Genomic DNA, 25,759 nt, shown 5'->3' on the forward strand with positions numbered 1-25,759 from the left:
TCTGTGGTTCTTTTTATTAAACCCTCCATTTTAGTTGGGTAATCAAAGGATTTTGTTCCCCCTCAACAGATGTTTTTCTCCTAATAGTGCGGCAGGACTTGGCACCCCTTCCAGATGACTTGCTCAGTCCATTGGTTCATGTCTGACAATGTAGCAGCAATAAGAATGATTTAAGTAGCTGCTTTTGCTTAAACTGCTATTTTATTTTCCCAACTTGCTCACTCAAGTAGCAATCTGTGGAAATAGTTGAAGCTACTCTTTAGCCATCTGCTGTAATCTGAGAGTACTGTAAATTTTTATTTGATGGGTTATTGAGCTTATAGCGAAGGTTGGTGTTTTCTGGAGTGTTCTGTAGAAGTGGTGGAGTCACCATCCCTGGAGGGATTTTAAAGATGTGATGTGCTTGTGGACATGGGTTAGTGGTGGACTAGTCAGTGCTGGGTTAACAGTTGGACTCAATGATCCTAAAGGTCTTTTCCAATCTTAACTGTTCTATGATAAAAGACTAAATAATTCCTCTCCCTATTTTATGTCTAATGAGGTGAGCAATAAATTTCCTTGTTGAAAAGGAATTCTGTATCCCAACTTTTCTATGTGTGAACTTAATGCATTCTCCAGATGATAAATTTTCTTGTTATGTGGAATGCAATTCAAATTATGCATTCTAATATAAGAAATAAGAGACATAATTATAGTTGGAAGATACTCAGACATCCTGAAACTGCTAACTGTAGTGGAAATGGACAGACTTTCACTCCTTACTAAACACATATATCACTCTTAATGGATAACAAGTATTTCAAACCATGAAAACGGAAAAGCAGGAAGCCAATTTGTTTGTCTGCTTTGTAGTGCTTTTCTAGTCATTTGTTGCTGTTTACTGAGTTCAGCTGCAATCCCTCATCTCCCTGTATTTCCTGCCATTCAATTCTATAATTTTAAACTATCTTGCAAGCCATTGTACAGAGTAGTGTACTGCTTTTATGATTTTTCATGTCCTTGAGGCATTAAGCTTGCTATCTTACAGACAGATAGACAACATCTTAGGTCAACATACATGCTCTTCTTTTGTCTCCTCCAGGCAAGTCCATTCAAACAGAATTATGGAGTGAATTCCCTGAATCTCTTAGTTGTTCTCATCTATCAAATGCAAGAAGGAAGTAAACAGCTTTACCAAATCTACTTTTTGTCTGTAGGGCAAATTCCTTTGATTGTTACTTTGGACTCCTCAGAATAAGGGGCTCACACAAACTTTAAAAATCTGCGTTAATTTTGTGTCAAGAACATGAATGTTTCCTTGATCTTGTTCATGCTTGCCTCCTACTCCAGGGTGAATGTTGAGGTTCAAGTGTGGAGGGGGAAGAGATCATATGTGGATAGTTTGATCTAGGTCCTGCAGTGGCTTAAAATAGAAAAGATAAAGTACGTAATTTGGCTTTTTGTTACCATGTAAATATACTTCAGAATATGTATTGGTAATTTGTTAAGTAATGGATGCTTCAACAATTCTGCTTGTCCAACAGCAGGTTTTTATAACAGAACCAATTATCACTTTGGATTTTTTTTCAGACATCTTTGGAACAGCTTTCCAGTATTTCTCTATATCTGAATATCTCCTCCTTGGTGCAGTAACTAATGTTGAAATTACAACACCAGTTGCTTTATTGCAAAAGAATTAATGCTCTAGTACAAAATAAGAAACCATATCTGTTGCCATAAAATAGCCTGTTTCAGTTAACAGGAGGCTGTATTGCTTCATTTCAGAGAATAGGCCATGGTGATAAAAATCATGCTGATGCAGACAGATCACCCATCTTTCTCCAGTTTATTGATTGTGTGTGGCAGATGTCTAAACAGGTACGTTGTGTTGTTCTTCAGAAGGTAACAGTGTGAAGAGACTACTGAATTAAAACCCTACATCTTTATTTTTTTAAAAAGTATTTGAAGAGGACAGCATACCCCTCTGATCTGACCTGTAGTAAAAAAAATATATTTACTTTTCTGAAAGTGACATACAAGCTGTGGTTGTGTTGCTGGACATGGCAGTGGTTGTGCAGGGACAACTGGTATTCTTGGATACAGGATTCTCGGACAAATACTGAGGGATGTTTCATACCCAGGACAAAGCTTTTACAGGAATTGCATCCAGCTGCCTTAATGGGGTTTGTTGTTTTGTTTGACCATTTTGTGAAGCTGTCCCTTGAACTGCAGGGACACATGTTGTTTTGTCAATGCTTAAAAAGGAAGCTAGAGAGGTTTTTGAGTGCTGTGATTTAAACATTGTATGGTCAATAAGTAATGAAACAAAGCAGCGAACTTAGTCCATTTAGGGCCAAGGATCAGGAACTTAATTTTCCTGTATGGTGCTGCACTGTAACAGTGCACTGTAGATATCTTATTCTGCTTTGCTAGTAAAAATGTATGTGTAACCACTCTGTATTTTATTCTTTTTATGAATTAAAGGCAGGTAGAACATTTTGAGAAGAGTTTTTTCAGTGGCTCGTTTGAGAAAGTTGAAGACCTTGTGTCATCTGAACACTTAGTCTGCTATAAAGTACATGAACGTATTACCTTAAAAATGATTTGTAGATGTATTCAGGCTTCTAAACTCTACCTTTAGCCTTTTAACTGGGGCATGTGCATATTCCCTACTTTTTCCATGTAAACAATGAATTTGTCTTTCCTGGTTTTAGTTTCCTACGGCCTTTGAATTCAATGAGCAGTTTCTGATTACAATCCTGGATCACTTGTACAGCTGCCGGTTTGGCACTTTCTTGTATAACAGCGAGTCTGTCAGAGAAAAAGAGGTTAGTCAAATCACCAATTGTTTAATTGCATTGCTGTCTTCACTCTAGGTGCTTACAAAAGGTTTTGATTGTATTGCATTTGGTTATAGTCCTTGCAGACAGTGATCTTGAACTGGCTTTTTTCTTATAGAATAGTGCCATGTGGTCACTAAAATACTTGTCAAGCACTGGGTTTGGAATCTTTCTAATACAGTTATGTGTTATGCTTCTAAGGAAACCAGAAGTGTATTAATTTTAGCATGTAACCATGGCTTCTATGATGGATTTCTTGATTTTATGCAAATATTTACTGTTCTTATTTCAATTTCATTTTAGAAAGTGGCTGAGAAAACGTTATCATTATGGTCTTTGATAAACAGTGAAAAATCTAAATACACCAATCCTTTTTATAGTAAAGAGCTAAATCGAGCACTCTATCCAGTAGCCAGCATGCGGCATTTAGAGCTCTGGGTCAATTACTACATCAGGTGGAACCCAAGGATTCGGCAACAGGTAAGTAAATTCTCTGTAGTGTACAGAAAATGCTTTTAGACTTTGGAAATGCGGATTTTGTGCCATAACTGATTTGTAAGGCAGTGCCTGTAATCTGTTCAGGTTTTTAAAGTTATATTTGTAAAGATGGAGGAAAAAAAAGCAAAAGTAATAATTTCATTTTCTTGTTAGCTCACTGAACTTATTTCGCTGTTCAGTAGCAAGTCATCTTTGAGCTCTTTCTAGCCCTTTTTCTTGGACACATATCTAAGGGCATTCAATGCTACTAAATCCTGAATGACAATGCTTAGAAATAGGGCTTGCTGATCCCTGAAGAGCTGGGACAGTAGCAACACAAACACAGTAGCATTTGCTTGATTTTTCTCCTTTTTCTGAGAGAGGGTAGGAAGTGGTTTACAAATGAAATGACCTATTCAGTCCTTTCTCTTCCAAAACTATATGTATTGATGGTAAGATTTAATTTTTTAATGTAACTTTGACCCAGCATTGTTTACACTGTGGGTGAAAGCCTTTATTGAAAATTATACAAGTGGATCAGACTGGGAGTCCTAAAAAGCTTTTATCAAATGATACATAGTTCAGTTCTGTGCTTTTAATGCAAATAGACACACAATGTTTGTTGCAGTCTTGCTAGAAGTCTCAGCCATGTGGCACATAAAGATAGTGTACAGAGACTTTTTGTCCTTATCAACTTGTGGAGGTTTGAGTAGGAGAAGATAGAGGAGCAATTTGCTTAACAGAAGCAGTCTTCACAGTCCAGCCCTTGGAATGAGTCAGTAGTTTTCAAGCAATACACTTCCTTTTCCACAGCTGATCTCCTGTATTATTTACTGCACTTTAGAGGCTTCAGGAAAGGCAGGCAGTTTGCAATGGCATTTTACAAGTATGTTGCCTATTTTAATTTGAAGTTCTGGTTTTAAAGCATTTGTTGCTTGTTGTGAAAGATGAGGGTGTTTTGCAAAAGGTGAATCCAGAGATTTATTTTAGAAAGTGAAGGATTATAAGACATGCAAATTAGCTGTAGATCTACTTAAAAATGCACTTTGCCATTGTTCAGGAAAGGTTTTGTGCCAAGATTGCCATTGTTCAGGAAAGGTTTTGTGCAAAGATTAACTTTGGGGGAGACAGCTGGAAGGCAGAGGGCTCTCAGGTACAGAAATGAGTATTTCTGTTTAGCTACGACTTGCTACACCTGCCAGGAAGCCCTGGATGCTCCAGCAGCCTGTGTGCAAGTAGTTGGAGTGAAGTGCTAAGACTAACATGGATCTCTTTCTAGCAGCCAAACCCCGTGGAGCAGCGTTACATGGAGCTCCTTGCATTGCGTGATGATTATATCAGGAGACTTGAAGAGCTACAGATCACAAATAATTCTAAGATATCCAATTCATCAGCCTCATCAACATCTCCCTCACAAATGATGTCCCATGTACAAACACATTTTTGAAGAAAATGTTGGCTTCTTTCTATACTGTCATAGCAAGTGGTGCTTAACATAGATCTATAGCATAAAGAGGAATATTCTAATGCCTTACATTAGACTGTCCTAACACAAATTATTTTAGACTGTCTTCATTTGAGGAGGACTTCAAAGCAAACAAACAAACCCAACTCTTCGATTACGTGCCTTTCAGAACCTGTGGACTGGGAACATTATTAATCAATTCATAGCTGTGGAGGGCTTTTAGAGTTATTTTGGTAGGTCTGGTACAATTGGTATTAAATTGATTTATTGTTTTCATAAGAATGCTTTAATTTATTGTAGGTCATTTTCCTGTAAGGAAATTCATGCTCAGTCTTACATGTCATGAATAAACACATTAATGGCAATAGGAATATTCACATTGTATAAAAATTAGGTATGTGTATTCCTGTTAGGAATACATTTGTGGAGTTCATGAGAGGAAAATAAATTCTATTGGTAAGATTTCAGAGAGCAGTGTTGAAACTTTCTGGTTACCCAAGAATTCCAAATTTTCCTTTTGTGAAAAAAACAGAAATATGGAAGGCATTCCAATGATATGCTTCTAAATAAATTCAAATAGCTCAGTAGATACCAAAATTTAAAAAAACCCTTTTTTATTGTAAATAGATTTTATTTTTTTTTAAAGAACAAATGATAATTGTACTGGATTCCGAGAAGTTCTATTTGGGCTAGCTGTTCAGCACTAAAGTATAGTACAAATGATCACTGTGGGCAGTATTGGTTGTTTGTATTAATACAGAATAAAATGTTTCTAAAGAAGATTTATATAATTAAAAACGGAACCACAGAGACATTGCTTAAATATCCAGCAATAGCCATAGTATTAAAGCTTGTTTGTCTTCTTAAAGTAAATGTGCCTGTTTAAAGGAGCTTTTATACCAAAGTAGGCAAAACCTCTCAGTTATAAATAATTTTGAAAGTGTGTACATTTATACTTCACAGTTTAATTTAATTTCTGTTCAGCAATTTTATTCTTAAGTATTTAAGGGGCTTCGGTATCCAAGATTTGCATATAGTGTGTGCACTTATATTGAACATTCAAGTGAGCTCTAGTTTCAAGCCTGCCTTTCAGAGGCTTTTTGTAAATCTTTAATTTGTTCCTTTCAGGTATTTTTTAAATAGTTGCAAGCATTTCTTATGACAGCACATATTTTGCTCTTGATATTTAATTAAAATTTTGCATATTCTCAGAAGTTGAATGATATTCAGGCAATCCAGGAAATACTGCAATTCAGAATCTGTAGAGGACTCTAATATTATTTTAAAGGAGATATTTTGATGCTTGAGGCTTCTGTCATTGTAAATTATTGTACATGTGGTGAGTTTTGATCTGCAAGATATGATAGGATTATATATAAATTAAGTTTTGTGTAAGTATATATAATATAGTTTATTAGAAATTCTGCAGGTTTATAAAGTGTAAATATTTTGCATATGAAAACTAAATTTAAAGCTATAGTTCCATAAAATAAGTCAAAGTTTAGAGGACATTGAATATTTTTAAAACAGTATTTTTTCAAGGGAATAAAAGTATACCGCCTCTGGATTTAATTCAGTATATGCACTGAGTTGCACTATGTTTTCAGGGAAGTTCAGAGCATACAGCATACGTGTTCTAAATACGCAGGATTAGATGACTTTTGTCCTCTAAATTTCATTCTCCCATCTATGCTCTCCAGTATGTATATGCAAAACAACGTTGTCCCCATATCTTGACTTGTTAAGGTAAATAAGATTCATCACATCAGATAAATGAAGAAGGATACTCAGTTGTTCATGATGTGCTTTACATTTTGAAAGCTATGCATACTCTGGTATATTTGCCTTCTACTTACTTGTGGTTTATTAAAAAAAGAGCTATTTTTATTAGAATATTTAAAGCTTCTGTATTTGAGTTTAACATATTGGTGACATCTCTGAGCAGTGTGAAAAAGTTCTGAAAATCTAATAGTTTTTACTGTGTAAACACTACATGATAACCTACTGCATTTGGGAAAGTGTAATATAATGGAAAGGATCTTTTTGCACTTACTTCATTACATACTACATTGTTCATATTACTGTTCAGCTGAATTTGTCTTTGAAGCTCTCTAACATGGCTCTGTGCAGGCTTGGAATTTTTCGAGTCAGCAGATAAGATACGTGTTTTTAATTCTGTTTTTACATATTAGACCAACACAAGGGTGGTTCTAATCCGATATATTCTGGAAAATACTACTTGTGAATGTAGGCATACGAATTCATCAATGCTAACAGAACATCTCTCTCCTTCCCCCATAACTGGGTGCTCCAGGCTGTCGTTCTGCACAGATGTCCTGTCCTCTGTGCACACTGCAGCCTCTTCCCTGCCAGGAGCACACCTGGGGAAGCTTCTGAGGTGGTGAAGAAGACAGTTCCAGGCGCTGAGTGCCTTTTCTAGGAGGGGTGAAAAAGCAGAGCTGGGGTGTTAACACCACCAGCAATGAATGCACAGTATCCCGTAAGAAATGTCCGTCTTGGAATGCTAGTTTAGGTTTTTTGTATTCTTCCTTCCATGGACCTGAGGAGATAACGTAGTTTTTGTGCTGGGCTTCAGTTACTTACTTAGGTTATTTTTTGAATGCCTTCTTTATTTGCTCATGCCTTAGCCTTCTCCCCAGCATCACTGTTACGGCTGTACCCAAGACATGACTTGTGTGCTACCTCCTTCTGATGTATTGTTAACCTCTGCCTTGAGTTCAGGTGTCGTCTCCCGGCGAGCATTGTCATGCATGAGAAAACATTATCTGTAACAGCGCAGGATCTCCTCAGTACTGCTTCCTCACTACCCGTGCCGGCTGCTCTCCCTGGATACCGCGGGACTCCTCTGGAGCCGGGCCTGGGTGGGGAGGGGGAGAGCCGCGAACATCATCCGTCTGCCGTGTACGTGCGGGGAGGAGAAAATAAAGATGTCAGTGCTGAACTCTTTGCCTCCACGAGCCCTTTTCCTGTCGCGCCGGCTGTGTGCCCGTGTCTCAGTGCCGGAGGGGCGGTGGGGGTGCGCAGCCCGGCCCGGCCCTCCCTCGGCCCGGCCCCGCCGCCCGCCCGCCCTCGCGGCGCGGAGGCCGCTGGGAAAGCGCCGCCGCCAGGTGACAGCGCTCGGCGCTGCCGGGGCCCCAGCGGGCCGGGCTGAGGCGGCGGGGCCGGGCCGGGGCGCCGCGGAGGGGCGGGAGCCCGCCCGCCAGCCCGGCGGCGCGGCCGGAACCATGGAGCGGGCGGCGGCGGCGGCGGGGCCGGCGGTGGAGGGCGGCGGCGTGAGCCGGCGAGCCGTGCGGGCGGGGGGAGCCGCGGCGGCGGGCGCGGGGTCGCGGCAGCCCAGCACCGAGACCCTGGACAGGTGAGCGGGGGCGGCGGCCGGGGGCGGCCCGAGCGGGGCGGGCGGCGGGAGCGGGGACGCCGCGGCCTGCGGGGCCGGGCGGGGGAGGCGGCGGGCGCCCCTCGGGCCGAGCCTCGGCCGAGCGCGGCCCCCGGCCTGGGGCCGGCCTGCCCGGAGCCCTCCGGCCCGCGGAGCTGCGGTCTGGGGGCGGCTGCCGTGCAGCGGCGGATGGTCCGCGGCGGGAACCGGCTGTTGTCAAAGTTTCCTGCTGCGGTTGCCGTGTGCCGGCAGTGCCGCCGCCGGCTTGGCCGAGGCCCGGGGGTTGGGGCAGCGTCGTGCAAAGTCGGGCTGAGACCGTCCGCGGGTTTTGAGCCTGTTCCCGAATGGAGTTTTTTTCATGCGTGTGTTTAATCTTCAGAGGTGTGACTGTCCCCAGGCACCGCTGTGCCCACCCCAGCCCAGCGTGCGGTGTGTCCCGGAGCGCTGCCCGTGTGTCCGTGCTCGTGTGCGCTGTGTCCCGCTGTGTGTCTGCAGGTGTGTGCCGTGTGTCCCGCTGTGTGTCTGCAGGTGTGTGCCGTGTGTCCCGCTGTGTGTCTGCAGGTGTGTGCCGTGTGTCCCGGTGTGTCTCTGCAGGTGTGTGCGGTGTGTCCCGCTGTGTGTCTGCAGGTGTGTGCCGTGTGTCCCGCTGTGTGTCTGCAGGTGTGTGCCGTGTGTCCCGCTGTGTGTCTGCAGGTGTGTGCGGTGTGTCCCGGTGTGTGTCTGCAGGTGTGCGGTGTGTCCCGCTGTGTGTCCGCAGGGGTGTGCGGTGTGTCCCGGTGTGTCCGTCTGTCGGTCCGGCTGTGTGGTGCTCTGGTGCCCGGCTGGTCTGCAGGGTGTCCCCTCGGCGGTGCCAGACGCTGGGCGCCAGGTGGGACTGCATCTCCTCCGGCAGCCGCTGGCAGAGACATTCCTTCACTCACAAGTCTCCAGCTGAAGGTAGACTTCAGAACTGAGCTTAAAAATCCTTCAACAAGGAGTAGAAATGAGCGGATGTCTCACCCTGATGAAAACTAAATAAAACAGAATACTTAAAATCAGTGCCAAGTTCCAGTATTCTCTGTATTCTCTCTGTTTTCTGTTTAGGGGAAGCCTGGGGTTTTACATCATTCTCGGGGTGGAAATCAAATATCCATTTTGTATCATCAAAACATACACCTGTGTATTCCTAATTTATGCACTTCCTTATCTTAATTTTCATCTTCTCTTCTTCTCCTGATCTTGCCCTGCCCTGGGCCAGTTCCAATGTCCATTGGTCATATAGTTTATTTATTTGCCAGTATGGTTGTACCAGGCCAGGCTGATGTGTGTGGCTGCAGATGGGGCAGAATGGAAAGGCAGTACTGCTGTGTGCCCCACTGGTGCGTGGGGAGAAGGCACAGCAGTGTGATCTCCGTGTTCTGTGCAGCACTGACACATCCCCCACGCTGGTCTCAGGGGACAACCCTGCATTCATATTTGTTTTCCTGCTGCTATTAGCTCTGTTGATGTAGTGATTCCTGGTGAAGATAAGCCATAGAAAAATAAATCCTTTTCTTAATTAACAAGTGAGTGCGTATTTGAAAACAAACTTAGGCAAGCCCTAAAGAGATAGACTGGAAATTAAGAGATGTGAGAAAAGGAGAAATAAATGGGGTAAGAAAAGGACTGCTGTAGGATTTAGCCCTCAGGCTATTTTGCAAAACTTAAGAGTTCTCTAAGTGAATCTGGGTTTGAGTTCAGCACTAACCTGAGAGTTATCTTTGTTGTTCAAGCTGGACTATCATAGATGTGTTTTAGTTGCAAAAGAACATAGTGAGATCTACTCCAGTGTAGATTGTGCAGATAGGGGGAAAGCTATTAAAATTTATCAGAAAAGTTTTGGAAGATATTCCGTTTCAGGTGTGAAGTTGTTGCATGGATTTCTGCCTTATACCTACGTATACTGGCAGAAGGGAATACTGGTAAGGAAAGACCTCTTGTTCAGTAGTAATTGGTCATCTAAGGCTGTTACCCCACCCTCTTAATGTCCGAGGTGTTTTGCACCTGCTGGGTGCTGGGTATGTGTAAATATATCCACTTCAGTATCATGGGACACTCACAGAATCCAAAGCTAGTTTATTAATTAACTTAGAAGAAAATAAAATTAGGATTTTCTTTCTGTACTTGGCTTCTGAATAAGCATTCAGTGTGTAGAAGAGCCCAGCTGAATGGTTTGAGGCGAAGTGGCAGCTATCTAAGGTAGCAGCTGAGGCTACGGTGGCACTCGGGGAACAGTTCCCTCGGGCATTCCCAGCTTTTCCTTGGGTACCTGTGTGTGTTGAAGCAGACCTAGTGCACTTCAGGCTGTCAGTGCTTCTCCCTCTCTGTACTGCATTACTTGTGGGCAGGCCTAGTTGAGGGGATTGTTCTCAAAATTGCATCACCTGGGGTTTAGTGTGGTTCAGATGCTTTAGGGTTCTCATAAACACCCTGCACTGCGGAATTCAGTGCTGTGGCGTGGGAAGGCCCATCCTGGAGATTATCCAGTTTATTTTATTTTATTAATTGGGAAAAAATGCAGCTAACAAGAAGTTTACCGTTAGAAAACATGTAATTTCAATATTTAATAGAGAATGCAACAGTGGCATGGTTTAATCTTTTTGATACTATAAGAGAGTAATTTAACTATGAGGATTTGCAGAATAATCGGCTCATATTAATAAGAACCATATAAGGAGTTTCCTATTACTTGACCAAACTCATTCCATGGATGGCTTTAAGAAAAAAAGCATGTGAATGATAAAAGATTCCTCTGGATAAAGAGCATAGCGTTTTTAAACTTCCTAGGACCCTAACCTCGCTTTTAACCTCCTGACAGCTCTGTGTCTCTGATACAATCTTATAAAATTCTTTTTCCTAGTTTGACCACTGAAGTAGTTGCATTCTGCCCCCAAAGCAAATAAGTTTTATGACGTTAGTGATCACTTACAGTGCTGCTTTCTGGATCTGCTCAGTTGCTATGCTCTTCAAAATACACATTTTGAATTACTGCTAAATAATATGAAATTTCTGGTTTTGTAGCCCGACTGGATCCCACGTGGAATGGTGTAAACAGCTGATAGCTGCAACCATTTCGAGTCAGATTTCAGGGGCTGTCCCATCAGAGGGTGTGTCCAGAGATTACAGGGTAAGTGACTTGAGGAATGCATTGATTTGTTTTAAGATTAAAGTGTTAAAGATCGGGAAGGTCGTTGCTATCTTGATTAACAGGTGGTAAGTACTTGAGCGATCACTGAATGTTTCAGAACTAGAAACATCTATTATGTGTAGGAGTCTTTTGCATCTGCTTTGTGTTTTCTTCCATATTTAGAATAGTGCCATTGAAGTCTACAGAATAAAAATTAACAGAGGTGAAATGAAAATTAAAAAGTGAATGTTTTGAATAAAATGTCAGAAGTGAGTTGTCTTTTGTTTACTATATAAAATAATTGGAAAAGTAGATTATAGCTACAGGTTGAAATGGTTTCTAGTGTGTGTTATTCAGAGTACAGAATTGAGCTCCTCAGATTTCACAAAAAAAAAAAAAGAATTACTTTGTTTGTTACTGTGCAGAAAACGTAACTGAGTATAATTTTTCATGGGATTTCACCAGAGACACAGAATTTGACATAAAACAAACAAACAAGTTACCTTTTTCATTCCCTCCCAGCATTTTTGTCACTAAGGTAATGACTGCTCAGTATGGTTTATGTGGCAGTTCCACTGTGCTTTTGTGTCCCTGTTCTTTCACGTTCACTGGCTATTCCCTCCATGCAGCCACTCAACTCAGCTGTCAAGAATGGAGCATGGGCAGTTCTTCTCTCATAACGTGACAAAAGTCACCCATGTTTCAATTCCCTTTAAGAAGCCCAGCTTGCTGCTGTATAGATCCCTTTTTCTTCCTAGATTTGGAACAGTTCTATTGTCTTCATGAAGAATGGCCAAATGAAGATTTTTATCTCTTTTTTTTTTTTTGTTTTGTTTCATTTTGACTAGATTTTAATTCAGATATGCTCTGTGATTACAAATTTTGTTGTCTGGAAACAGCATATTTTAGATTCACCAACAGCAGGTCAGATTCAGCCTGAGTCTGAGATGAGTCCACAAAATGTTTGTGACTGTAGTGTGCTTAAAAGTTCAGCCTCACAGAGTTTCACATTATTGGCACAGTCAGCAGCTTGTAAAGAGTAGCTCTCCCATACTACAGCAGCTGAATTGCAAATGCTTGCTCCAGGTCAAGGCCAACATTTTTGATAAAACAGTCTGGGAAACCTTGCATTACAGCTGTCCATGTTGTATTTGCCAAGGATTTCATTTTAGTAAAGTCCAAGTGTGTAAGCTTGGTGTTCAGTTTATCTCTGAGTTAGAATGCATTCTTCTGGAGTGGAGAGCACTGTTTAATTTTGAATAGCTTCTGTCTCTACACCAAACTAATCTCAGATATTATTTAACAGAAATAAATCTTTTTAGGCCTAATTAAAATTCTACTTCATTCTCTGTCTCTGAGAAATGAAAGAAAAGGATTTAAGCCTGATGGTTTAAATTAAGAATTTTTGTGGATAAATTGTATTCGGCATCATTGTATTGCTGTGGTTTGAAATCCCATATTTGTACAAACTTGCTGGAATTTTTTATAGTTGCTTAGTCAGTACCACTAACAGGTTGGGTTTGTTCATTATTACTGTGGAATTCACACATAAAAAGGCAATGCCCATATATAACTCGGTTTTCCTTTGAGACATCTTTCTCCTTTGATGCACACTGGTCCCTTTCCTGGGTCTTCATTACCTTTGGTTACCTTGTATTGCTGAATTTAGGGAATATCTTACAACTCAGAACCTTCAGGTCATGTCAGATGTGTCTGTTTGCTTCTGGAATTGATCAGGCAGTTCTATTACTTTGAGCTGGATTTACCAGGAACTCACTGCTTTAGTCTTTCTTTCATCCTTTTTTTATTGTTTAAATTAAAGTGTTTGCAAAACACTTTAAATATATTGATTCTTGTGTCTTAACAATATTACTCACATTACTCTTACGTGACTTACCTTACCAGAATGTGATTTAAGGGAGGGAAGCAAAGGAGCAGCTAATGGAATGGTCAGAACTGGAGAGCACTGGGGGAGCCCTTGCTTGCTAAACCCTACAGCAACATGGTCTCAGTCTGAGTTGAGCTCTGCTCTCTGTGTCTTCTCTGACACATGCTCTGCCTGCAGAGTGTTACTGAATGAGGGGCTCATATAAATGAAAAAGGCTTAGATTAGTGTCTGACTACAAACACCTTCAGAAGCTGAGAAGAGTTGTCTTTCTCTGAAAGGTCCGGTGGCTCTCCTTCACGGCTGCTAGTGCAGGCTTATTGTCTTCCACCTAGAAGGATTACCAGGCTCTTTCTTTTCTTTTCACAATAGCACAGTGTAGCAGGATAAAAGGGTGATTAGGAATGAATGTTTCCAAAGAGCTTGGCATTTGTAAAATGAAGTGGCTGAGGTTTTTTTATACCAAAACAATTCTGCAAATGAGAATTACTAGTTCTGCCGGGTTTTGTTTTGTTCTTTTGAAATCCAGCAATATTTAAAATGTTTGGGAGTAGAGTTCTTTTGAAAATCTGATGAAATAAGATATAGTACCTTTAACAAATCAAATCTGTGTGTTTCTTTGGATAACATTTTATATTTTAACTAACAGGTGTACAGGAGGCCGGTTATACGGGTAAGATTACCTTTGGCTAGCAGTGAACGGCCTCCTACCTGTGTGTCTCTTGTGCTGTGTGAGATCTTGGTGTGTCAAGCGTTCTTCTTTACCTCATTAATGGGTTTTATGAACCAGTCAGACCATTTTGCTATGCAGTGCAACAGCTTCTTTGCCATAGAAATGCTTTATATACATTACAATGTTTTTGTAAGCAATAAAAGTCAATGTGTAAGAGAGCAATATTTTAAAATTATGTTATGAATGTGCAATACTAACTTCAGTTTTATTACATTAATTTTGACAAAATGGATGCTTGCAATTCAGGTTTACATGCTTCAGACTGCAGAGTACTGTGTTAGCAGCTCTAACATGTCTATGCTAAAGAATATCACTGGTAAAAGCATTACGTCTGTGTCTGTCCTATTTAAATAAGTTCCAAATTCATGCTTGCCTTTGTACGTGTTTTATATTAGTTGTTACCAAGCTGTAATAGGATTGAAAGTTAGGTTTGAAGTTATGCACTGGTGCAATGACCTACATCTTTTTAATGATAATTTTGAGACTAGGGCTTGCCCATTGTTCATTGAAGATTAAAAAGGGCATGCCTTGTTTTCTTGCCCCTCTCTCTTAGTAACATTTATGGAGTGAGAAATTATCTGGATAGTGTTCTGACATTGTTCATGAAATGTGTCCAACACTTTTATTCAAACAAAGACCTCTTGTTCAGTCTGAAACCAAGAGATGAAGTCTGAATGATTTCTTTTTCTCACCATTGTTTACATATTTAAAAATGATGTGTTTAGTCCAATCATACAAATCCACAAGTTGATCTTTTTTTTTTTCTTTTAAATGGATAGCGCTTCAAGTAATTGGTCAGAGTTGAGTAACAAAACTGGTTTTGTTCAGTTGTTCCGAGTTCTGTGTAAAGGCTTTGATATTTGAATGGTCTGCTCTGCTTCTCTGTCTTTCATATATTTAAAATTTTTTTGTGTATTTTTTCATTGTCTTGCTGGTTTTCTTACAGAGATCACAATGTCTGCTTTTTTCTTGATTTCAGAAACAACATAATTATGATCTGAAATTTAAGTAGTTTCTGTTTAACAGAATTCTACTCATACCTAAATATTAGTAATCCTTTATAACTTGAAAGGGTTTTTTAATTACTTACAACTTTTCAAACTGATGCAGAGTTCAAATTACCTGAAGATATCTGAATTCCTTCTTCTAAGTTGTTTCTTGAGGGTTCTGTAGAAATACTGTAAAAAGAAAAATTGACTTTAACATTTGTAAATTTAGACTGAGGCTGATTTTATAGTCTGACCAAGTGAGAAGTTCTGTGCATTTGAACTGGGAGTAATGGACTGTCATGAGCACAACTTCTCTCCAGTTGTTAAAGAAAGAAGACGGAAGAACATTCTTGGCTGAACGTATTAAAACAATTCCTTCAACTGACCCGATGACATTTGTGCTTCTCTTTGGCGTGCATAAGGACCTTATGTTTATTAAAGAAATTTAATTAATATTCAGGATTTGCTGCCAATTGATGCAAAAATAAATTAACATGAAAGTGTGAATTCTTTTACTGTTAGTAACTTTAGGTTCTGTAAAGTTACTGTCCAAGTTTCAAGCAACAACATAGAAGTTGCTGGAAAGATAAGTAAAACTGTAAAGCTGAGAGTTCAATTACAACATGTTTTATACAGTAAAGCATTTTTTAAGTGTCTAGATACTTCTATTTGATGTCGACCTATTTTTTTCTGTGAAAGATTGCATGAGTTTTCCTGTAATGCTGCCATAGCAAGCTGTACTCAGTCTCTTCTATTGATAAGCATGTGGCATACTTGAAATTAATTTTCTTCACTACAAGGTTATTTGTCTTAAAAAGACAGTACATACTTTTATGTTCTTATCTACCAGCATTGACTCTTTTGTGAAAATGGGAGTAAATTTTTCATTTTGTGTTGTGCCAAGTAATGTTCAAAGGATGTTGCTAATAGCTTGGATTCCTTTCTGTGGAAAGTAGTGTGTGCCAGGAGTGGAAGCTTTTGGAAGGCTAAACTGGATTTAAAGTATGTGCTGTCTTTTTAAGGAAATTTTAAAAAGGGAAACAAAAAAATAGAAGATTCTGTCCTTTCACCTGTTGTCTGCATTTTTTTTGCTGTTACTTCTCTCTTGCCCTACTGCTGCCTCATGCAAAGCAGGAGATTCAGGATGGACACAATGGCTATCATTCTGAAGCAGAACCTGATCAGGTGGCAAGTTTTACTCATCTTTCATTCATTAACTGTGTAGCAAGGTACTATATATTAGTACTCATACAGTGCATACAAATCTTACATTTCTCATGCAAGAGAAGCCCTAGAAATATTTAGTGTGCAACTCTACATGCCAGGCAGAGGTTTCTTGTAAAGTCATGTAGTCTAAAGTGTAATACGAGAATAAACCCCATCTAACAGAGCACATCCATCCTCAGTTTGGAAGCACTGGCTATTTCTCTACACATTATTTTTTGTGATTGGGTGCTGAATATAAAATTCCTATAGTTACCAAGGAAATCTGAAGCCAGAGATAAGCTGAAAAATTTTTAGAAATTATTTATTAATGAGGGCTTGGGGTTGTTTGTTTGGAAGCAGACAGATCCTACCAGTTATGTGTATGTGGGTCAGAGCTGCAATACAAGGGGAGAGCTACTTGTTTGCTGTAACGAGTTACCCATTATATTTATTCAGGATGTAAAAAATTGAAACCCTAATCTCTCATCGTTTTGACCTGAGAGACATCACTTTCTCACATGGTCCTTAACAGTCCCACAAACCTTTTTATGCTTTATTATAATCTTTAATATGTTGTAAATCCTAGCTGCCAGCAAAGGACCCAAAGAATCCATCATGTATCGTTCAGGAATGAAGCCATTTACCTAAATAAAAATTTGTGAAACTAACTGTTATTTTAAAATTTCTAATCGTTTTTCTATATTTTGTTATTACTTCATTCTTAATCTGACCTTCTGGATCCAAAATTCCTATAATGAACCTATTCCATAACCTGTGGCACTCTCAGTAATATATTGATTGAAATGGAGCATTGTGGGGTGCTTCTTGCTATCAAAACCACAAAGTTAAATTGTTAAATAGAGGAAGTTTCAGCCATATAATTCTCTGAGATGAAAATAATCAAAAATTAAACAAGCAGTATTAGAATTAAAATAAAAATAATAAGAGCTTTAAAATGTCCTCAAATAAATAAAATATCCCAAATAATACCTGCATTCAGCAAAACACTAACAAATTATTAATTACTAATTTGGGCTGATCTTATTGTTCATATTTTTGTATGCTATATGTAGCTAGCATGTGAAACTAATTGTTGCATAAATGCTTTGTTACTAATATGTTACTGATGTGTATGTCTGTGTTATATTTATAATACAAAATTTTGTGTTTGGTTGTTTTTTGTTTTCTTTTACTTTGGTACTGTTTAGTACAGTTGTGTGATTTAAAAAAAAGACACACTTCTTGTGTTCCAGTAATCTGGTAGTAAAAGCACTTTGCATCAAAATATATCGATGTGGTACAGATGGAGAGTGAGATTTACTCATGATTTTGGATTTCTGCCAGGCGCTGCGGGATGGAAACAAACTAGCACAGATGGAAGAGGCTCCACTTTTTCCTGGAGAATCAATCAAAGTTATCGGTAAGTGTACTACTGAGTGCTGCACCGAATACTATTAAATTGCTAGTTTATTTAAAAACAGAATATTATTTCCTTTTGAGTCTTGTTATTTAATATAATGCCACTTTAGATTAGCTGATTAGATGTCGATTTCTTTTCTTTGTCTTTTAAATCTGAGTGTAGGAAGGAGAAATCAGATCCAGAGGATGATTTGCGCCGTATAGATAATTATTTTTCCCTTGGGATTTTTTGTTTCATAGAGGTTTATGCATTGTATTTCTGCTTGGGGGTGCCAAGGATACATCATAGACTCAAAATTGTAATAGCAAAGAAGAGGAAGTTATGGTAGGCTTAGTTTCCCATTCTTAGTGGGATTTATTTTACTTTGGTGTGTGACGACAAGCTCTGTGTTAGCTAGGAGAGCTAATGGCTAGGAAAGAATACCAGCAAATAGAAGTGACAATGGGCATAGAACTGAATTCCTTGGAGGTTGGGTGCATGTGGATCAGTAATTGCCCCTTTGGATGCTCTGTCTTTGGGGTGAGTGTGGGTGCTCTGCATCCCAGGGCAGGGAGCAGAGCTGCCTGCAGCTCAGGGTACCTGCAGGGTGCTGGGGAACTGCCTGCCCTTGCTGCAGCCCTGCCCCAGGTGCTCAGGAGCTGCTGAGGAGCAGTGGGGCTGAGGAATTCGATTGCTTTGGTTGTTGACATAAAGACAACTCAGCAAGAATAAGCTTTGCTGTGGAGGTCAAGCATCAAAATCTTATGGAGCTGCCACAATCTTGCAGTTTCACATGCAAATAGATTGTTATGGAACAAATGTCTGTAATAGTAAAACAAAGCTTTAATTGATTGTTTTCCAGCTAAGGATGTAATGTATATCTGTCCATTTATGGGAGCAGTCAGCGGTACGCTAACAGTGACGGACTTCAGGATGTTTATCAAAAGTGTTGAGAGGGTAAGACTTCACTATCTGCCTGTTGTGTCAGGTAGGAATGTTGCTGAAGTAGATTTCAGTAAGTGACAAATTCAGTGAAGGATGATGTTTCACAGCAGTCTACTAAACAGGAATGATTAACGCACATGAATAATATTAATTTTTGTTTCTTTTAATGTAATAAATTCAATTCATTTTATATACAAATTTCAGGATCCACCTTTTGTTGTTGATGTTCCCCTTGGAGTTATAAGCAGGGTTGAAAAAATTGGAGCACAAAGCCATGGAGACAATTCATGTGGTATAGAAATAGTTTGCAAGGTAAGGCATGGTAAACATTTATTAATATTAAAGTATTTTCATTTCATTTCTGTAAGAAGAATATGCCAGCCCATGTGCTATTTTTCTGTCTTATCAGTTCCCTGTATTTAAACCATGCTTCATTTAGATATTTCAATTCCTCTATGATACTTGCAGTCTTAAACACTTCTTCCTTTTGTCTCAAGAGTGAATTCAAAGGAAAAGTGGCTATTTTTATATCAAACATCTGTGATGACAGTCCTAGTTAAGTTATCTCATATGAATGCTTACAGAACTGTTCTATTGGGGCTTAGATTGTGTCAGTGACTTAGTGTTCAGTACATGCTTTCATTCAATCAAATGTCTTACAACTGCTTTTTTTAAATTTATCTTAGAGTAAAGCTGTAATTTGTTTTTGACAGGATATGAGAAATTTGCGTTTGGCCTATAAACAGGAAGAGCAGAACAGATTGGAGATCTTTGAAAACCTTGTAACACGTGCATTTCCTGTTTCTAATGGGCTGGTAAGTCTTAAGATGGAAAGGAGGCAGTCACTGACTCTGCTCTTTTGGGAAAGTGTAGGGGAGGAAATACAAGGGCTGTACAAGAAACTTTGACGTGTTGATTCATAAAATCTGTTGCGGAGCGAGCAGGCCACTCTGACCCTGTTTGCTTTTTGCATTAATTCATCAAACACTGCAGTGTTCTGCTATTGGTAAAGTTAATTTGTACATAACCCTTGAGATCTAGATTTGCCTAATGCTGCTGATTAAAAATATGTATGTGTTGAATCTTACTTTCTGTATTAGATAATTCAATCTAGAAGTTCTGTCTAATACAAAAAGTACGTACAATTAAGTCTTGTTATTAGCTAGCTGCAGAATTCTATTTAATTTGCTTGTGTGGGCAAGGAAGTGATTGGGAGATAGGAAACCAATTACCTCATCTTGGCATTGCCATTGATGTGTCATGTGATCAGAGGCAAATAACTTCAACTTTCTGTTTCCTATCTTGATTTTGTTAATTTTAAACTCATACTTAATTGAGGAAACTGGTTTTCATCTTCTTTATAGCTCACTCTTTTCCAGTCTTGACTGAAGGTGTTAGGTCTGCTGTTCAAGATTTTTAGAAGTGTTAGATTTGAAATACTGGAGTGTTCACTGTGTTGGAGCTTGTTGTGCATACAGCCCATCAGGCAGTAATTTATGTCTTTGTTTTGTTGTCTTTAGCCTCTTTTTGCATTCAGCTATAAAGAAAAGTTTGCTGTTAATGGCTGGAAAGTGTATGATCCAATGGCAGAATATAAGAGGCAGGTAAGTTATAGAAGTAGTTGGTGTATTTTTTTTTCCTCTATCTCCCCCAGAGCCATTTAAGCAGGGAAAAAATGTTACAGAAAACTCACTATTTTTAGCTCCCCCTACAGTGACTGTCTGCATCTCCTGTTTAGATAGTAAAATGCAAGTGGCCTGAGTTTGAGTGTGTTGAACAACTGCTAAAGTTGATGCAGATACAAGTGCTAAGTACTTGAGCAAATTTATCTAACTTAATATGATTCTGAAATCCACATTTTTCAAGTGCTGTTTCTACAAAATACAGGCTTTATAAAAATTTGGGTTTGAATAAGCAGCCTTAAACAGAAGAGTAACTCTAGTTTATAATTTTAAACCTACATTTTCCATATGGTTATTTTCCATATCAGTTAAGTAGAAAAGACTTCCATTGGTTTATGATTCAGTCAGAAGACCTAAGTTTATAGCTTATTTAAAAGAAAAATGTGGGCATGCCTTTTTCTAAAAAGTACACAGCACATAAAATTTTTGATTGCCTCAAACTCAGATACATAAAGGTCTAACCTGAATAATGCAAAACTGTTTCACTTTCATACAGGGCTTGCCCAATGAGAGTTGGAAAATATCCAAAATTAACAGCACCTATGAGCTTTGTGATACATATCCTGCTGTTCTTGTTGTGCCAACCAGTGTAAAGGATGATGACCTCTCCAAAGTGGCAGCATTTAGAGCAAAAGGGAGAGTTCCTGTAAGTGAAACTTGTACAAGAGGATATAACCGCTTTACAAATGTATAGCTTATAAGAAATTACTAGTGTTCTTTTAGGCTTTATTTTCTAAATAACAGTTGGATGGCTTCCCTCCTGAGATGGCGTGGGGGGCAAAGGAAGGAGTATTAGGCTCCATGGGGTAAGAACCGAAGAGAGCAACTTAAATATTTAATGCACAGTTACTGTACTATTTAGGAAGTTTTTTTGTTTGGAGTTAGCACTTCTAGGCCACAATGCTATCTGATGCTATGGCATGTATTAGCTTGTGTTCTGATTTGGAGTAGAATGTGTCATAGCCATAGTGCTTTGCTTGAGAACAGAGAAGTTTTACAGGTAGCATTAGAACCCCTTTAAATATGTTAGATGGTGTTGGTTTTCATGCTTAGCAAGGTAGTGTACAGGTCCATAGCCTTCCACGTGGAAGCAGTTTTTCTTCCTCCATTGCCTTTTCTTTTTTTTCTAGTTAGAAAGATAAAGGCTTAGTTGCTAGAAATAAAAGCTAAGATGTTTAAAATCACTCTGTATTTCAAACTCAGATTTGGGATGAGCAGTCAGTGATAGTGTGCTGTCAATATGCTTTTGCATCAGCCTGTCCTTAAATTTGTGTATGTTGATTTGCCAGGAAATAATGCCATATAGGCAATGTGATTGTCTAGTTTTCTCCAGCCTGCTGCTTTTATAGTAATGTTGTAAATTAAATAGTTTTCTCTTATTCCAGGTGTTATCCTGGATTCATCCTGAGAGCCAAGCAACAATAACTCGATGCAGCCAGCCATCAGTTGGTCCAAATGATAAGCGTTGCAAAGAAGATGAAAAATATTTGCAGACAATAATGGATGCCAATGCCCAGTCACATAAACTTATAATTTTTGATGCCAGGCAGAATAGTGTTGCAGATACAAACAAGGTAGGTTGGTATCATAACTAGCATTAGTTCTGTCCTTATTACAAGGCTGAAGATTGAGCCAGACATCAGGATATGGAGAATTGATATTGAAAAGACATAAGAAGGCCAAAAATATGTTTTTATTAGGGCTAAAATAGTACCTTCTCTCAGAAAATGCTGAAACTTGAGCAAAATACCTCAAATTTGTACTGAACTTTATACATGTTCTTCTCATTTCCTGTTCTTATGTTTTGAATGACAGGCAAAAGGTGGAGGATATGAAAGTGAAAGTGCCTACCCAAATGCAGAGCTGGTCTTCCTGGAGATTCATAATATTCATGTCATGAGAGAATCCCTGCGTAAACTGAAAGAAATCGTTTATCCTACTATTGATGAGACTCGGTGGTTGTCAAATGTGGACTCCACACACTGGCTGGAATATATAAGGGTAAAGGTGTTTTTGATGTGAAAAATCAATTACTTTTTTAAACCATGTTTTTAACTTTCACTCCTGAAAATATTTCTAAAATTATGTTGAAACTCAAGCATGTTTCTTCAATCAGGATAGTTTTGTGAAAAAGTTTGATTTTTAAATAGTCACTTAGAACACAGCATTTTAAGCAATCTGTAATAACTTTGTATTTCCAGTTTTATGTACTGGCAGATAGTTAGTTAATCCCTGATAGCACAGTATCGTATTTACTGCTGGACAAAGTTTTATTTTCTTGAGAAGGAATGTTTGTGAGCAGTCCAGGGTTATCCCTCTTGTTTGGAAGAATGCCCTGGGAACTTCAGATTATATTTGAGCCACTGCCAAAAGGGCTTGACTGTGAATTCTGCAGTCTTTCTCATCCCTCTCTCCTTCAGTGCAATGTCACTGTCTTGTGATGGGCACCTACATTTTCATGGGTTGTTAGTAGTCAATGATCTATCAGGTTATCATCTGCCCTATTATTTAGCGTAAAATAAATCACTACCACACTCAGTTTTACAGTCAGTTTCACTAACCTTTGAAATTATTTTACAGTAGATTATTTCATTACCACGTTCAATCCCCTGTTTATGATTAATATGGATGGAGTGTAATTTGTTATATTAGCAGCTGGCTCAAATGTCACTCATGCAAAACATGTTTGAGATTCTTCATTAGTTTGACTCTCTGTTAAGCAGTGCCTGCTGACAACTGCAGCAGAGCCAGTAGAGGGAGCAAACACAAAATTAAGAGTCAAATTTAATGATATTTTGGGAATGGTTTAATTTTCTTGTTCTTTTGAATTTGAACCATTTGAAACAGCTTTGGTAATCCGAGTATCTAGAAAACTTTTCTTACCAGCCTGGCCTTAAATACAGTAGTCTATTTTGTGCCTGTGGTGACCTTTCATTGCCACTGACTGTGGTGGGGATCCTGGATTAGGCAGTGTCAGAAGTGAACTTTGGTACCACTGTCAGACAGGTGACAGTAGCATAGCAAATTTGTAGAGGAAGCTGTTTTCTAAAGGCTATTGTCCAAAATGAAATAAAGTGTTTCACATACTCCACAGGTATTTGCTGAATTGATAGTACATGTGTTTTCTGTCTCCCATTCTCTGCTCATTTCCTGTATCTGTTCTGTTTATTTCTAGTTGTTCTCCTTCAGAGGCATCTGTGTTCTCATTAGAGCAAACTATTGCATACCTGTATGTTAAATAGATTAGTTTTCTGCTTTTGTTGAAGACCAAACTTTTCAAATATTTGCACTTTTTTAGTGCAGTAGAGCTTTCTAACTGAAATAATTGGCAACTAACTAGTTAAGACCACAAACTGTTCTCTCATAGACACTTCTGTATTGTTTCTTGATACTTCCATTCTGGTATCCTTCAGTTTTACCATGAAAGGCAGGCTCGAGGAAAGATACAATCAGTGGAAACGGTCTCTAAAACATGATTCTTGAAATAGGTTTGAAGACTGGTCCTGTGCACAGCTTCTCCAGCAGATGCAGGCTTTCCTACTTCCCAGATGTTTTTGCATGCCTAGGAAGGGGAAAGTGCAAATATTTTGCAATTTTCTGGTGCTGGAATGCAGAATTGGAATTTTTCCTGTGAAAACAACCTTGAAAACAACCATTTCTAGTGGTTGTTTTTTTTTTCTCCTCATATTTTTCAGTGCCATGGTAGGTCATGTTAGAGACAAATCTTCACAGGAGAGAAATTATTTTAAGTTTTTTTAAAAACTAGAGGGTGACATCAGGGAAAGAGAGGTGGGATTTTGAGTGGGGAGAAGAGTAACAAGTTCACATAAGGGATCTCAGTCCTGTGTCATCTCTGCCCCGTCCTCGCCTGTGTTGCTCCCAAATTCAGGCTACTGATGGTCAGCTCAGAAGCTGAATACAATGTATACTTCATGCAGCAACAAATCAGAACAGGCTCCCAGCCAGGGGTTTCTGGGTTTGTTTGGGTTGTGTTTTGATTTACATTAGCTGGATGATTTGTCCCTTTCTCTAAACTCAGTAGTTTCAGTTGAATTGAAAGTGGAGCAAGAAAGAGTGATGGATTAATGTGAAATGAACTTTGAAAACCTCAAACCTTCAGTCTTTGGAATAGATTACAGTATTTGTTCCTTTGCATCATAATACAGAATATCAATTAATTTAGGGAAGGGATTCCCAGGTTCATTTGTTATGTGCTGCTAATAATGGAGAGCTGGTAAGAACTCTGTCCTGGACAAGAGAGTGCATGCATTTTTTATACCTCTAGGAGTATGCATACCACCATTTGGAAATCTCTAATTTAAAGCATTATCATCAGGATGATTGTGTTTTAAAATTTCAAATTAATTTGAAATTTTAAAACACAATGATTTTTTAAGAGTATAAAATAATGACTTTTTAATAGAGTTTTGGGTAATATTTAATATGCTTATTTTGTCATTTTTGTTCAAGATGCTTCTTGCTGGAGCAGTAAGAATTGCGGATAAAATTGAATCTGGTAAAACCTCAGTAGTGGTGCACTGCAGTGATGGCTGGGATCGAACTGCTCAGCTCACTGCACTGGCAATGCTTATGCTGGACAGCTATTACAGAACCATCAAAGGCTTTGAAGTTCTTGTAGAGAAAGAATGGATAAGTTTTGGACATCGATTTGCAATGGTAAGCTGGAAAGTTTAGTGTGCAGTTAGTCACCTTCAGGGCTTCTATTTTGAGTAGCACATTTTCTCACAGTACTCTGCTGCATTTTAGTGATTGTCTCTGGTGTCCTTTTAATGGTCTGAGTGTGTCAGAGAATTGTGACATGTTCATTTTTAACAGGAAACCTCTATGTGACGCATAATACAAAGTAAATAAAAATGGAGTGGCCTGAATGCAATGGTTAGAAAAAGTCACATGGTTTTCTTATGAGAATGAGGGATTGTAACTTATTTTATGGAGCTTACGAATGGAGAACCAAGGAAAACAATTAAGGTGTCTAAAGAGTAAAATTGCTGGAACTATTACTCTGATTTAAGGTTGAAGTGTTTATTTAACACATGGGCTAATGGGGAATTAGAATAAATTGTTATGACATTCTGTGGACTGTGACTCTTAAGATGGTTTAATAAAAATGACATGTAGTTATGACAGGTGGATATGGAATAACCATTGTTTCAGTTCAGTCTTAATAAATACTTGCCAGTTTCATCCACTGGTAGAAATCAGTGGCTGTGCAGTAGCAGATGGGGAAACAACCAGTACAGCTTTCCAGCTCTGCTCAACAGTGAAAGCATGTCCATAAGTGAATATTGGGACACAATTTTAGTAGTTGAAAAATGCAGGTTAGCATTATGAAAGACTTGCTTGTCTGCTTCTCTGCTGGAACATATTTAAGAGTTCCTGAGCTTTGCAGTGTTGGGATGGTGCTGCAGACACAGCAGACTGAAATGCAGTGTGCTCTGCCTTCCAGCGAGTGGGACATGGCGATGATGATCATGCGGATGCTGACAGATCTCCCATTTTCCTTCAGTTCATTGACTGTGTTTGGCAAATGACAAAGCAGGTAAGAGGCCTAAGAGTATATTTCTGTGAGTTGCCAGTCTTGATCATGGAAACATAATTT

The 25,759-nt window shown here is 39.0% G+C and overlaps 2 protein-coding genes across 10 annotated transcripts in view; both read left to right on the forward strand.

Annotated features, from left to right (window-relative positions):
• Nucleotides 1-7,723, forward strand: part of MTM1 (myotubularin 1) — a 37,920-nt gene extending 30,197 nt beyond the window's left edge. For 3 of the 5 annotated variants that reach the window (XM_085060312.1, XM_085060313.1, XM_085060315.1), the window contains 4 exons: nucleotides 1,765-1,857; nucleotides 2,694-2,807; nucleotides 3,123-3,299; nucleotides 4,576-7,723. In XM_085060312.1, coding sequence (XP_084916438.1) covers nucleotides 1,765-1,857; nucleotides 2,694-2,807; nucleotides 3,123-3,299; nucleotides 4,576-4,743 — 552 coding nt within the window. In that variant the 3' untranslated portion in view covers nucleotides 4,744-7,723. The remainder of the gene's footprint in view (nucleotides 1-1,764; nucleotides 1,858-2,693; nucleotides 2,808-3,122; nucleotides 3,300-4,575) is intronic. The other 2 variants (XM_085060314.1, XM_085060317.1) reach the window with 2 other exon arrangements.
• A 143-nt stretch (nucleotides 7,724-7,866) lies between these two features.
• MTMR1 (myotubularin related protein 1) overlaps nucleotides 7,867-25,759 on the forward strand; it is a 38,041-nt gene continuing 20,148 nt past the window's right edge. Inside the window, exons 1-14 of one of the 5 annotated variants that reach the window (XM_085060307.1) lie at nucleotides 7,867-8,137; nucleotides 11,195-11,300; nucleotides 13,835-13,858; nucleotides 16,039-16,092; nucleotides 17,458-17,533; nucleotides 18,375-18,469; nucleotides 18,662-18,769; nucleotides 19,171-19,272; nucleotides 19,978-20,061; nucleotides 20,636-20,785; nucleotides 21,525-21,713; nucleotides 21,955-22,140; nucleotides 24,610-24,816; nucleotides 25,607-25,699. In XM_085060307.1, coding sequence (XP_084916433.1) covers nucleotides 8,007-8,137; nucleotides 11,195-11,300; nucleotides 13,835-13,858; nucleotides 16,039-16,092; nucleotides 17,458-17,533; nucleotides 18,375-18,469; nucleotides 18,662-18,769; nucleotides 19,171-19,272; nucleotides 19,978-20,061; nucleotides 20,636-20,785; nucleotides 21,525-21,713; nucleotides 21,955-22,140; nucleotides 24,610-24,816; nucleotides 25,607-25,699 — 1,605 coding nt within the window. In that variant the 5' untranslated portion in view covers nucleotides 7,867-8,006. The remainder of the gene's footprint in view (nucleotides 8,138-11,194; nucleotides 11,301-13,834; nucleotides 13,859-16,038; nucleotides 16,093-17,457; nucleotides 17,534-18,374; nucleotides 18,470-18,661; nucleotides 18,770-19,170; nucleotides 19,273-19,977; nucleotides 20,062-20,635; nucleotides 20,786-21,524; nucleotides 21,714-21,954; nucleotides 22,141-24,609; nucleotides 24,817-25,606; nucleotides 25,700-25,759) is intronic. The other 4 variants (XM_085060308.1, XM_085060309.1, XM_085060310.1 and 1 more) reach the window with 4 other exon arrangements.

Source organism: Lichenostomus cassidix, chromosome 4A (assembly GCF_008360975.1).
Source record: "Lichenostomus cassidix isolate B80296 chromosome 4A, HeHo_3.0, whole genome shotgun sequence".
NCBI lineage: Eukaryota > Metazoa > Chordata > Aves > Passeriformes > Meliphagidae > Lichenostomus > Lichenostomus cassidix.